Raw genomic sequence first — 12,067 nt, 5'->3', positions numbered from 1 at the left:
AATGATATTCAAATGCATGACAGTGATTACAGCCGACAGTGTAATCACGGGAGATACATGTATGTACAATCACTCAAAATAAGATAGCAGTGTCTGTCTCATCAAGTTCACTCTGATGGGTTAGATGAACCCGCCAAATCCATGTTTCAATCCCATGTTTTAATAATCCCAGTTGATCGACATGTGTTAGAGGGACGTTGTGAATTATCTTGTCTGCTGCGAAGTGGTGAAGTATATATATATATAACTCGGTGAGTATCAATCTGCTATAAGACAGTGCTCTATACCGCAGTGGCAGAGCGTAATAGTTTTGGTAGTACTGGAACTCTTTCTTGGGTGTAACTCGGAGTTTCACGCATATTGCGATCATCAGACACTCTATATATATATATATATATATATATATATATATATATATATATATATATATATATATATATATATATATATATATATATATATATATATATAAAGGAATTTTTTTTTTAAATGTCCTAAAGGAATCGTTTTACACTATACGAGCAACTTTTGTAGTAATTAGCGGGATGTTTTGAACGACAATAAGATATCTTATTGGTTTCATGTGATCATATGATTTGAGTATGTATTCGTGAAGAGTCGTGAGGATAGACTGTAGAGTTAAGTATGTGATGACGTTAATTAGACATAAAAATACCACCGACTGTACTACATAAAAATACCACTGACTGTATAATTTACCTTGAATTTACGTGGGGTAGGAAGTCATTGTTATCAATACACGCTTTAAAATGATTAAGTCATGAAGTAGCAATTGCCCTTTTGGTTCCAAATGTCTACAACACGTTGATTGAAAAAACGTCTAATACGTATATCCCAATCTGGAAATGTTCTTAAATAATTTCAAACTGTGTACATGTCCTCTTGTTGTCGAAGTAGATACTTTGAAAAACACAACAGTATTGGATAAACGAGAGTATGTCCATGGAAAAGTGTATACACTTCCAGCAAATCTGCTCTGATCCGTCTGGTTATCAGTTTCAATATGGGTAACCTATCCTCATAATTCAAGCTACAAAGCTGTGGAACTTCCTGGTGAACCGACGTTGCACTTTTTCAAATAATACAATATCCCTACTCGCATGTGGGGACCACACTGGGGAAGCATAGTGAAGGTGCGGACGAACTAGTGATTTATAGAGTGGCAATAAAATATTCTTCGATTTACAGGTGAATGTTATTTTTACCATACCAAGTACTCGATATAGTTGCGCGAGTAATATTTTTGCCAATTTTATGTACTGCATTACACATAATTCCTTTCGGATGAACATAAAGTCCAAAATACGCATGTAAAATGGGTGTTCACGTGAAATGTTTTCACGTTTACCATCCACACAATTCAATCTTGTAGAAGGTGACCACGTCACATCTTGTAAATAGAGGTCAAAATATGTGTGCAATCCACCCTGTTCAAAATTTACCCGTCGTTCAGGTCGTTACGGTTAATTCACCCTGAAGTCATTTGATTTACGTAATGAATCTAGTATGTCTCCTTTAGCAGACATACTTTGAAATACTTACAAGTCGTTAAGTCGCTTTACAGGGTCACAAAATAGACTGCCGGTTCGTTATCTCCTTTGTACGTGCTTGAATTAAGACTATCGAATGCACTATTTGAGAAGCTTCATCATATATAGTTGACTATCAAAGTAAATGAAATGGATGAGATATTTAAAGTATTTGACGATAAATAAACGGGATTTTTTTTCGAAGATAGCCTACAGTAGGACGCAATACGTGTAGATGGGGGTCACGGACTTTCGACCGGTGACACCATATTTGATGATGATTATTTGGGAATAGCTATTAAATCAATTAAGTTCTTTAACAAGCAAAGTAGTTTAAGGACCACTGCTTTAAAATTGAAACACTGCGAGTCTTGATTAATAGATCGGTAGTTGCTAGGGCAAAAGGCTCAGTATCTATGGCATGTGCATGTACAAGAGAAAATGAATAATAACCACCAGAGTAATAGGCATGCAATAATTACAATCTACTGAAACCACCAGAGTAATAGGCATGCAATAATTACAATCTACTATAACGGTTGAAGCTGTTGTTACAGACTCGGCGTCTTTCAGTCTTGCGTTTTTAGCCTTAGGACCTTTAAGGAGTTTGTAAATTGTTTTACCCGAGTGTACAGTTGACTGAGTTGAAGGACTTCTCTTAAGAAACAACGACTCGGTTCAGCGTATCACTGATTCACATGTTAGAGCTAATAGACTGGGAAAAACCTCGAGTCTTTTGCTCTCATTAAATGTCAGGATTTCAAAACAAAAGTTCGCATATTAGTGTTATATTATTTTATTCTTCACCAACCTTTTGCCAGATACTTGTTTTTCCGACCTAAATATTAATCCTGATCACATCGGGTCTTTAATGTCAATAATCGTATAACCTTAGACTGTATACTGGATTTAACACCCGATGTATGTCTATCAGAATTAGGCAAGTGTCGAAATCATCATCATCATCATCATCATCATCATCATCATCATCATCAGCTGCTGCTGCTGCTGCTGCTGTTGCTGTTGTTGTTGTTGTTGTTGTTGTTGTTGTTGTTGCAAATCCGTGTCAAATATCCAAAATCCACAATGCTTTCAAGAAAAACTCATGATTATAGAATTGTCCTGAATAAAATTATGTACCTGGCGATTAATGAAAGGGGTGACTTTTGCTTGACATTTTGTCTATACGCCAAGTGCGTCTATTAGTAATTAAGCTTTGTACCTGGGAAGTTGGTGATAAATGAGAGACTGAAGGGAGAACAGGGTTATGTGTGTATGTTCAGAATATATGCAATGTATCATGAGCTCATTTATTCACTACCTTGCGAAGTCCAAACGTTGTCTACAATTAATTGTTGTGACATAGGCCTTGGGACGTGGTGTGGGTTACGTATCCATGACATGCTTGAATTGATGCGAAATTGTCTTTGACAAGTCCAAGGTTCTAGTGGTGATATTGGTAACATACATATATCAAGCAAGTGTCATTAAAGGCAACATTGACGATCGGCCGTCAGAGATATCGTACATGATGGTATCACCGTAACGTTGCCCCCCCCCCCCCACCCTTTACGAAAGCTCTGTAATGTGACTAGATAGCGGTACAGATGAGTCATTATTTGATGACCTTGGCAGTTGCAGACTTGGTTCGACGAAATCTGTTGGCGGCTGTTTCAGGACCACATCAGGAGGAGGTGTGTTTGGTCTTCCTCCTGTGGCCTGAGGTCGAGACGTGTCTGTTCGTCCTCCTGTGGCCTGGGCTCCTAATGTGGAGGATTGACACTCCTGGCTACTGTAAGGGGGTAACTGGGTCGCTACACCTTCTGGTTGTAAAATGTCTGTTGCGTCAACATCTCCAATCCCATAGGGAGGAGGTATAGATTGAGTTTCCTTGGCAACAACTTTGATTTGACAAGTACCAGGGTGAATAACTTGCCCTATAAAAGAAAAGATTACCGAGAAAGCTTACCTGGGCCAAAAATATAGCGCTGGGAAATGTCCACGCATATCTTATTCATAACTGTGCATCGTTTTTCTCGTGAATCAGTTTTAAGTCGAAGGAAAACAGAAGGAAACACTTGCATCGCGTTGCGTTGTGAAAATTTAAAAATCCATGCGACTCTTTATTAAAACTAACTGATACCAAAAAAAAACCCCCAAAATATTCATTATTTGATTTGCAAAAAAAAATCAACAGACGCTGCCGATTAGTTCGATGATATTGTATATGGTATGAACAAGTGCAAGTGCAATAATATGTATGGATTGGCATTTTGTAATTGCGCGACAACCTAAATTAATTGTTAATCCACTGTGCTTTATTTTTGCAAGTTTTAATATCAGAGATGTGGCTTTATTGTTGCTCGGAAGAGCTTCTTCCCATACCATCCAATAACATTAAAATACGCAGGATAGCTAGAATACGGAACGGAGTATACATGTACGCAGAGACATTTTAACCTTCTTGCCGCCTAGGAAATATTATTGTCAATTTGTGAAAGCAAATTAATATATATCTAGCTACATTAAGATGGTAACGTCCGTTTATTATAAGAAAAAGCGGTATGCAAGGAATGACCCCGAGACAACCGGAGGTTGGCATCAAATCCGACATGACGTTGGATTTTCAGGTACAATTTTAATTTGTTGTATATACAATGCAAAATGACGTGAATAATAGTCAGGCAGACTAACAAGAGACCGGGTAGGGCTAATCAGGTGGTTCACTGCAGCTCTGTAACGTGATGGTATGATGCACACGAATTGTGATCGGTTCATTACCCCTAACAGGTTAATTAAGTAAAAGCTGGAACGATAGGATATTCACTGATAACTTCGGGTAAATTTCTTGTTCGTTTTGAATGGCGCTATACCATAACGCTGGCACGAGCGCACTCAGTTCATCTCGATCCGGCTCCGAGTCATGGCGAATGGATTTGATAGACTTTTAGCATTGCCTAGTTTCTAAAGACGTTATACATGTTTTACACACTGTGTAAAAGAAAGATAGGCAAAGGCTCTGTTGTCTAGAATGCCTCCAGTCGTCTTATTCGTACGTCGTCACTAGATCTTCAAGCAATCAAACTGAGGTCAAGCGGGTTACTTTGTATGTGTTGATGCGAGTACATGGACTAAACATATTCTAATTGCCATAAATGGACTATTGGGAACACTTGAACCCTTTGTAATCATATTCCACTGTCGTCACGTTGAAAACTTGCGAAAGTAGAGAGTTGGTGTGATATATAGCCAAGAATTGACACTGTTTTTAATACGTATAAGAGGGGGACGAAGTGAACGATAAAACTACAGCCCAGTATAAACCAACATTTAGTACGAATGAGAGTGATTGTGTTTGTTAAAGGGTATATGGAACGTTGTGAACTGTATGAAATGAATATGACCTAGCTCATAAGATCAGCTAGAGATCTTAATATAATCGTTAAATATCTGCTCCCATGAGGTTCATTTTAACTAAGCTGTCATTTACCATATATGCATACACACCTTCAGAAACGATGACGACATTGCCGTCGGCTGCCTCTATCACTTGATCTCCTGGTTGCAGTGTATAGTACTCACTTGAGTCGCTATCGCTAATAGATGCCTCACAGTTTCTTGGCTGCAAAACAATGTGGAAAGTTTGCTTTATTTGTTAAACAATCTCATTTATTTTGACCTCCCGTAAGGGTACGGGAGGTATTAAAAGGGGAATGTCTGTATCTTTAGGGTAATGGCTAGACCTGATTAGGTTTTGAGCCAGATCTGTTAATATTTAATTAGAGAAATTTGCATATTAATGAAATCAACTAAATTAGCAATATCTTAAGACTGCATACTTCAATTTCAATAAAAATTAAAGTGTTAAGACAATATGAATTAATATAATTAAGCTATATGAATTTAAGTAAACTCGAAGGCTGTCCTCAGCGGCCGGTCGCTGTCAATGCTGTTGGTTTAATATTAAGGCCAAAAAAAATATCTGGTTCTGGTCAGGGTAAACTTTCTAAAAGTGGTGCGACGACGCGACTTTTTATTTTCCTATTCATTTTTTTTTTTTTTTTGCAAATAAGTAAATACACTTTTTTTGACACTTTACATACTCTGTTCTATCATATTCATCCCTTGAAAAACTTCCTTTTTCTTCGAAGCAGTTTAGGCTTTGTATTTAAGCAGTCTTGGCATGTAGGATAGATTTCAGCTGCTTGTTCTCCTGATATCAGGAGTAAATAAGGAACGGGAAAGCAAAAATTATCGGAAAAAAAGGATCGACGCGAGGGTATTCAGGGCACGCGCGCGCTGACCAGAACCAGATATATATTATTTTTTTTTGGCCTAAGATATGGCGTCTAGTCTGCCCATATTAGCGGTTCGAGCAGACCAAATCCGAAACGTTTGGCGAGTATACAAATACTATATATTTTTTAGATCTCCCCTTTGACTCTAGTGCGTCTACATTTCAATTGAGTTATACCTTTACGAAGTTCAATTCCGTGAGATAATGCAATGAAGACAAATGCGTATGCATGAACCATGCGTAAGTGTAATGGCAAGATGGCGTCCATGATTCGATCATGTCGATTGTATATATTGTGGGTAGCGTTTGCTGACTGAGATTTTGGGGCTTCTTCTTCTGTGTTTGTGACATTGAATTCGGCGTGAACCAAATCCTACAATTCCTACAATGTAAACGCAAATAGAAGCGATTCAGATCTGAATTGCAAAGTTGAGTGGGTTTTCTGCTAAATCGTTACGCCTTCCTTGGCATAAAATCAAACATACTCTAACCCTAGTCCTGCTTGCATACGGAGTGAGTCGTCCCTTCCTTCCCTTCGTTGAGGGTCATGTCAGTAATAGAGACTTGCCAGCATGACTAGTTTTCAGCGTAACCTCATCTATTAACATCTACGTTACTGGAATTGTGTCGTTTGGTTCAGAATAAACATCGAAAACTCAAAAGGCTCAAAAATAGAAGAAAAAACGCTCACTTGGTTATATTTAGATCTGTATTATATTTAGATCTGTACAAACTAACACACTCTTTAACCATAAAACGAATACTATTAACAGTGTATCCTTACAGGAGGAATTCAGTTTACATCTGGTAAACCGTTACGTGATGCTTGTCGACTATGGAAGATTGGTGAGGACGGCGACTGCGACTTGAAAACTGTGGCCTACGGCTTGTAACTGCCACCTGCGACTCGAAAACTGCGACTGCGACTTGCAAAATGCCACCTGCGACTTGAAAACTGCCACCTGCGACTTGTCAGCCTCGACCTCAAGGGTCTTCCATACCAGTCTTCCATAGTCGACATGCCGTCCGTCAAGAACAAAAATACTCTTACCTAAAATAAAGACATTACGTATATTATGCTCGACATTAGTCTTCTTGTTCTCAGAATTGATAGGTTGTTTGTTTTTGTTTATTTTTGGTTTTCGGCTTACCGTTTCTTTCTTTTGTTTGTAGCAATACACCCCGGCACAACCCATGAGGACTGCGCATGCAGCTAACATCATCTCAGTAACACCAAGCATCACACTAACGGCGAAGACAGCTCGACTAGCTTTAACAGCGCCCTCGGTGGCTGATTTGTCATCGAGTATGCCGAGAATCGATATAATCCAGCTCGTTAACGACGTCACTGTTGTTATCACGTTAAGAACGAGAAAAGACGATATCTGAAAATCAACGATATTACAATTTTGTACTCGAAATGCTATCGACTGTGGTATCTTGATATTATTAGCAAATAAAATTTGTCAACTACTGGCAAGGGCAAATCCTTTCAGCTGCTACATTACCGAAGGTAATTCTAACGTTATTTTCAGAAATCAACATTATTGACGGAAAATTGTAAAATGTCACACTTCTTACATACAGACCTGTAGTTAAATTTTAAATCAAACCCAGCCGACACCAGGCAGGTTCGAACCCAGACTGCAGAGGTAAGAGGCGTACGAGCTAACCGCTCGGCCACCGACAACCCATATGTAACAATTGTTCTTCAATATTTTGACGTTTCAGACAAGTTCTAGAAAATTTCGTGTTAATAAGATATATGTCGAGCAGGGGCGATAAAATGATGTAATGTAGGTTGTAAGATTTTTGTTGGGTCACACGAACTTTTGTTTCACAAGTCAGTTGGTTTCGTATATCCCAATCGTACAAATCGTAACAGCAATATGTGGGCGACAACGAGGTCCTGTAAGCATGAATTTAAAAAAAAATAATAGGAGCAACAGGGTCTTTTTCCTTCTTTCTCCATTCGACTGTGATATCTTGATATTATTAGCCATTTGTCAACCATTGGCAAGTTCGAATCCTTTCAGCTGCTACATTACCTAAAGTAATGCTAACGTTATTTTCAGAAATTAATATAAGACAACCGTTATTCACGGAAAATTGTAAAATGTCTGCAACTGATTTTTAGAAGGTAGAAACTGAAGTATTAGGCCTATGGGAAATACTAGTAATGTTCAATTCACATATCATGTCATTTGTATGACATCTTAATTCTTACTAAAATCTCACGTTTCCTGTTGTACCAGGTATAGTCACGAATTACGAAAGTGGACTCGTGACATAGATCGTTTTCCGAGCCACAAAATTTTGTTTTTCTCAGTCTCGAAATATGTGGGCGACAGCAGTAAGAGGTCGTGTAATTAAAAATTAGGAGCAACATGGTCCCTTTTCTTCTGACTCCATTCGTTTATTAGATGCTATAACTGTTATACAATTTGAAAACAATCTCATCATTAGACCAAATTTTACGAAGGGTATCTAAATTGACTTTAAAAAAAGAGAATAGTAGATGTGACATTAGCATGGATCGCTTGCAGGCACATCCGAGGATTACCGTACTTACGAAAATCGGAACGTCTTATTAAACGTATACAGATGTATGCAGTACATGTACAATAATCAATACAATAATAGACTTAATTACATTGAAACATTCGATTTAATCGGAAATCCAAGCCCTAATTCTATTAAGTCAGTAACCGCATCAGTCCGACTCAAAATCGACGCTGTTTTATTGAAGGTTTTAGCTGTTGGTAATGATCACTAATCGGGAAAGTGTTTCAATGTTCGATAGTTTCTTATCGATTTTAGCTCCAATCTCAGACTATGATCTCCTTTCACTTCTCCAGATGTCCAATAATTTCTTTAAAACAATTCACCAGTACTTTTTGTGGGTAAAACAAAATACTGCTTTAGATATTTTATGTGTACTCATCAATGTTGAACTTCCTGTGTGTGGCAAAATCCCGTCACAAGTTGCATTAAGAGATTTGCAAGTACAGTTTCGAATCGGAATATGACACCGACTTCTCGGGACCGACTTTCAACAAAAAGAGTTATTGTGACTAGGAAACTAACTGATTGAAAAACGAAGGTGAAAGATGTATACCACTTTCTTCTCATCTGAAAATTCATTTTGTGGTTTGATTTAGTTGAATAATAAAAATGGAATGCCATTCGTAGCCACCAAATAACATAATATTTGTAGGAGGGAAATTTGAGTAACCGAGTGCTGCGAGGTTTGCTAGCGGAGAGTGTAAACAAAACGTGAAACCGAAGCATCGCAATCGTACAAGTCGGCGTGTCTGGGCCTGCAGGACATTTAGTTTAGTAGAAAATGAAAACTAAATGATGTAGAGTAATGCTACAGGGTTCATTAATTAGGGGAAATATGTTTTCCAATCCATCTTTGTATAATATTATTTTTTTATTATTATTACATGTACTATTCGTCTTCTCATTCAATGTCTTAAAAGCTGATCAATAATCGATAATTAACTCACGATGTATTTTCCAGGGATTTCCTTCTTTTTCCCGGATACAATTCCTACTAGGCCTGTCAAAGCCGCCTGGAATGAAAGAAATGGGAATGGTGATTATATATATTTAGGTTTTAACCATCAGTAAAACAAATTCAATCGCATAAAAGGTTTGTGTTGTTTTTAGTGAATATTTAACGTCAATTTCTCGTTCAGTGTAATATATTACTGACGATGTGAGGCTTTATGCTCCGCTTCTGTCTATTCTTCTCAGAGTTAAGGAAATTAGATTTTTTTTTTGCAATGAATATAGTAATTCTGACTAAAGAGAATTATTTATGGTGACATAAGTACACTCTTTCAAATTCAACATTCTTTAGTGAGCGTACATATCTAGCAATGTTCTTACTATATGTATGTCTGTCTGTCTCCCTGTGTGTGTGTGTGTGTGTCAGAGTACAATTCTCTATATATCTGTCTCTTTACTGTCTCTCTCTATCTGTTTTTGTCTGCCTGTCTGTCTGTCTATTTCCTGTTCTTCTGTCTGCCTGTCGGTTTTTGTATGTCACCTGTGATTGCCTGTCTTTTGAACTCATGCCAATGCAAAGCGAGGAGAAATCTCTATTTAAATCTGCCATTAAGTGCAATTGAAACGATCTACGAGTATTAAAAAATGCATTAGCAATGTGATATTTGTAGAATTTAAAATAGTCATCATGATACACGTCTTTTAGATCACGCACGATGGATGATCTCTTTATCTGTTCTCGACTGTACAGATTTTACGATGTACATTGAAATATTTTACTTACAATGACACCACTCCATATTGGCGCCGCAAACCACCTGTAGTGAGAAGTACACACAAAGATTGCAACCACACCAAGGATACTACTGCCAAGCCCACACAACAGTAGCACAACGCCAATCACATACGAACTGCGCTGGTCATACGCCATAGTTACTGGAGAACGAATAAGCTACTTGATTTTAACAATTGTGTACAAGAAGCTAAGATTTTACTGTTGAGATCTCTTTTCAATATCAAGTTGAATTAACGTATACACTGATAAACTATATCACGTGCAGTCCCATCGTTCACTCATCTGGAAAGACAAAAGAAGAAATTAAGCGTAAAACTGCTGGAATTCACGTCTCATCACCATAAGTGGTCCCTCAGTCCTATTAATTGGATTGATACGATTTTACACTAAAACATGATTTCGGTTAAACAAGTGCCTGAGATATGGATTGAATTAAATTAATGTGTCAACGACACATACACGTGTGTATTTACACGTATTATAATGTATTACGCGGTGTGTGGATTTACGTGATACTACTAGTAGTTACTACTAGAAACCAATGTTATTTCACCCCTTTCACATATTATCGGACGAATATTTCAAAGTCATCAATTTTTATTATATACTATTATTCTGAAACATATCTCGGGGCACAAGTGTCTGTGGTTAACGAGGTGGAAATTACAGTCCAGTTCTGGCGCCTTAGTATATTCGTGACACTGTTCATGCATGCCTTACTCTTAGAAATGTTGGTCAACATTTCCTCGTACCTACCTCCACATTCAATGCAGAGCCAATTAACAACACTGAGCATGGTCACGTGTCCACTTACAAAACAGACTTCGGGTCAATATGGGTATCAGTAAACAAAGAAGAAAGTCATTCTATCGACCTTCAAGTTGTCGTTCCACTGCACGGATTGTATTTCAGGTGTCGCACCGCTCCATTTAACGAATGGCGTAGACTATCTTACGACCACCACCGTACAGAAGAATAGCTTTGAATTATTCTTACATTTGGTATAGTTCTAGGAGCTGTTTTGGCTATTCAATCAAGTCTTCTGTTTCATTACTTATAAACAGGTGCAACAAAATTACGGAACGTCTTTTAGGGACGGTTTAGTTGCCACGTTCAGAATTCAAAATGGCACGAAATGTGGTCAACATTTTCATTCTTCATGGCTACAACTTGAATACCGTGTAAATATATATTTCCGCCTTCGTTCTTTGAGATATGAGAGGGTATGAACAGCTCTGCAATGTGTCAAAATAGCTTGTGAATGAAATATGCAACGTATACCCTACAAATTGTACAATGTATTCGTGACAACCACTTCTAAGTTGACGAATACGTATTTAGTAAGAGTAAGAACTTGGCTCATGTTTCATGTGTTTGGCTTTCCCAAAATGTCTAAATCTAATGGGATAACCCTGCCATTTCTAAAGAACTCACCTTGAATTGGAAGGCGTCATCGAATCATTCGAGAGATTCCGGGAGTGACATACACGACCGTAATGGCGACAGACAACAATTTGAATGACAATACCAAGACAATATACTAAGGGCTGTGCGCTACTTCTTATGAGAGCATCTGAACAAAGCGCGCGGTAGAGGTCATGGCCTAATGACACAGGACACGGGGATTTGGCCTCAAACCATAGACAGTGGAGGGGCTCCACTGTAGGGGCTCCGCTGTAGGGGCTTCACTGCCTATGCTCAAACATAGATACTGACGTGAACAGTGTTAACGTTCAGAGTAGAAACTGTTGCTTATTGTTGCTGGTAGGGTAAAAGAGCAAGCAAGACTGGGCCTTACACACCGCATACTCATGATTGGTCAATGCGACATCGTATGTTATGGACCATTCTCACGCTGTTCCACGATAAATGACGTAGCAGGCACCAATACTAAGTAAATGGTACCAG

General features: G+C 38.1%; 1 protein-coding gene across 1 annotated transcript; it reads right to left on the bottom strand.

Moving 5' to 3' along the window:
* Positions 1-3,116: 3,116 nt before the first annotated feature.
* On the bottom strand, positions 3,117-11,856 carry LOC144439043 (uncharacterized). The gene is made up of 6 exons (XM_078128291.1): positions 11,594-11,856; positions 10,148-10,441; positions 9,360-9,425; positions 6,999-7,232; positions 5,058-5,172; positions 3,117-3,487 (listed from the first exon to the last, which is right to left on the bottom strand). Exons 2-6 carry the CDS (start codon positions 10,292-10,294, stop codon positions 3,120-3,122), a joined length of 930 nt encoding a protein of 309 aa, XP_077984417.1. The 5' UTR covers positions 10,295-10,441; positions 11,594-11,856; the 3' UTR covers positions 3,117-3,119.
* Positions 11,857-12,067: the final 211 nt, after the last annotated feature.

Source organism: Glandiceps talaboti, chromosome 8 (assembly GCF_964340395.1).
Source record: "Glandiceps talaboti chromosome 8, keGlaTala1.1, whole genome shotgun sequence".
Taxonomy (NCBI): domain Eukaryota; kingdom Metazoa; phylum Hemichordata; class Enteropneusta; family Spengelidae; genus Glandiceps; species Glandiceps talaboti.
This window is presented reverse-complemented; position numbering and strand designations above follow the sequence as displayed.

Excerpts from the sequence above, each read along its gene's own strand:
- LOC144439043 (XM_078128291.1), bottom strand. The coding sequence starts at position 10,294 with ATGGCGTATGACCAGCGCAGTTCGTATGTGATTGGCGTTGTGCTACTG. Across the intron at positions 7,233-9,359 it reads AAATCCCTGGAAAATACATC|ATATCGTCTTTTCTCGTTCT; the intron begins GTGAGTTAATTA and ends GTTGATTTTCAG. Across the intron at positions 5,173-6,998 it reads ACAAACAAAAGAAAGAAACG|CCAAGAAACTGTGAGGCATC; the intron begins GTAAGCCGAAAA and ends ATTGTTTTGCAG.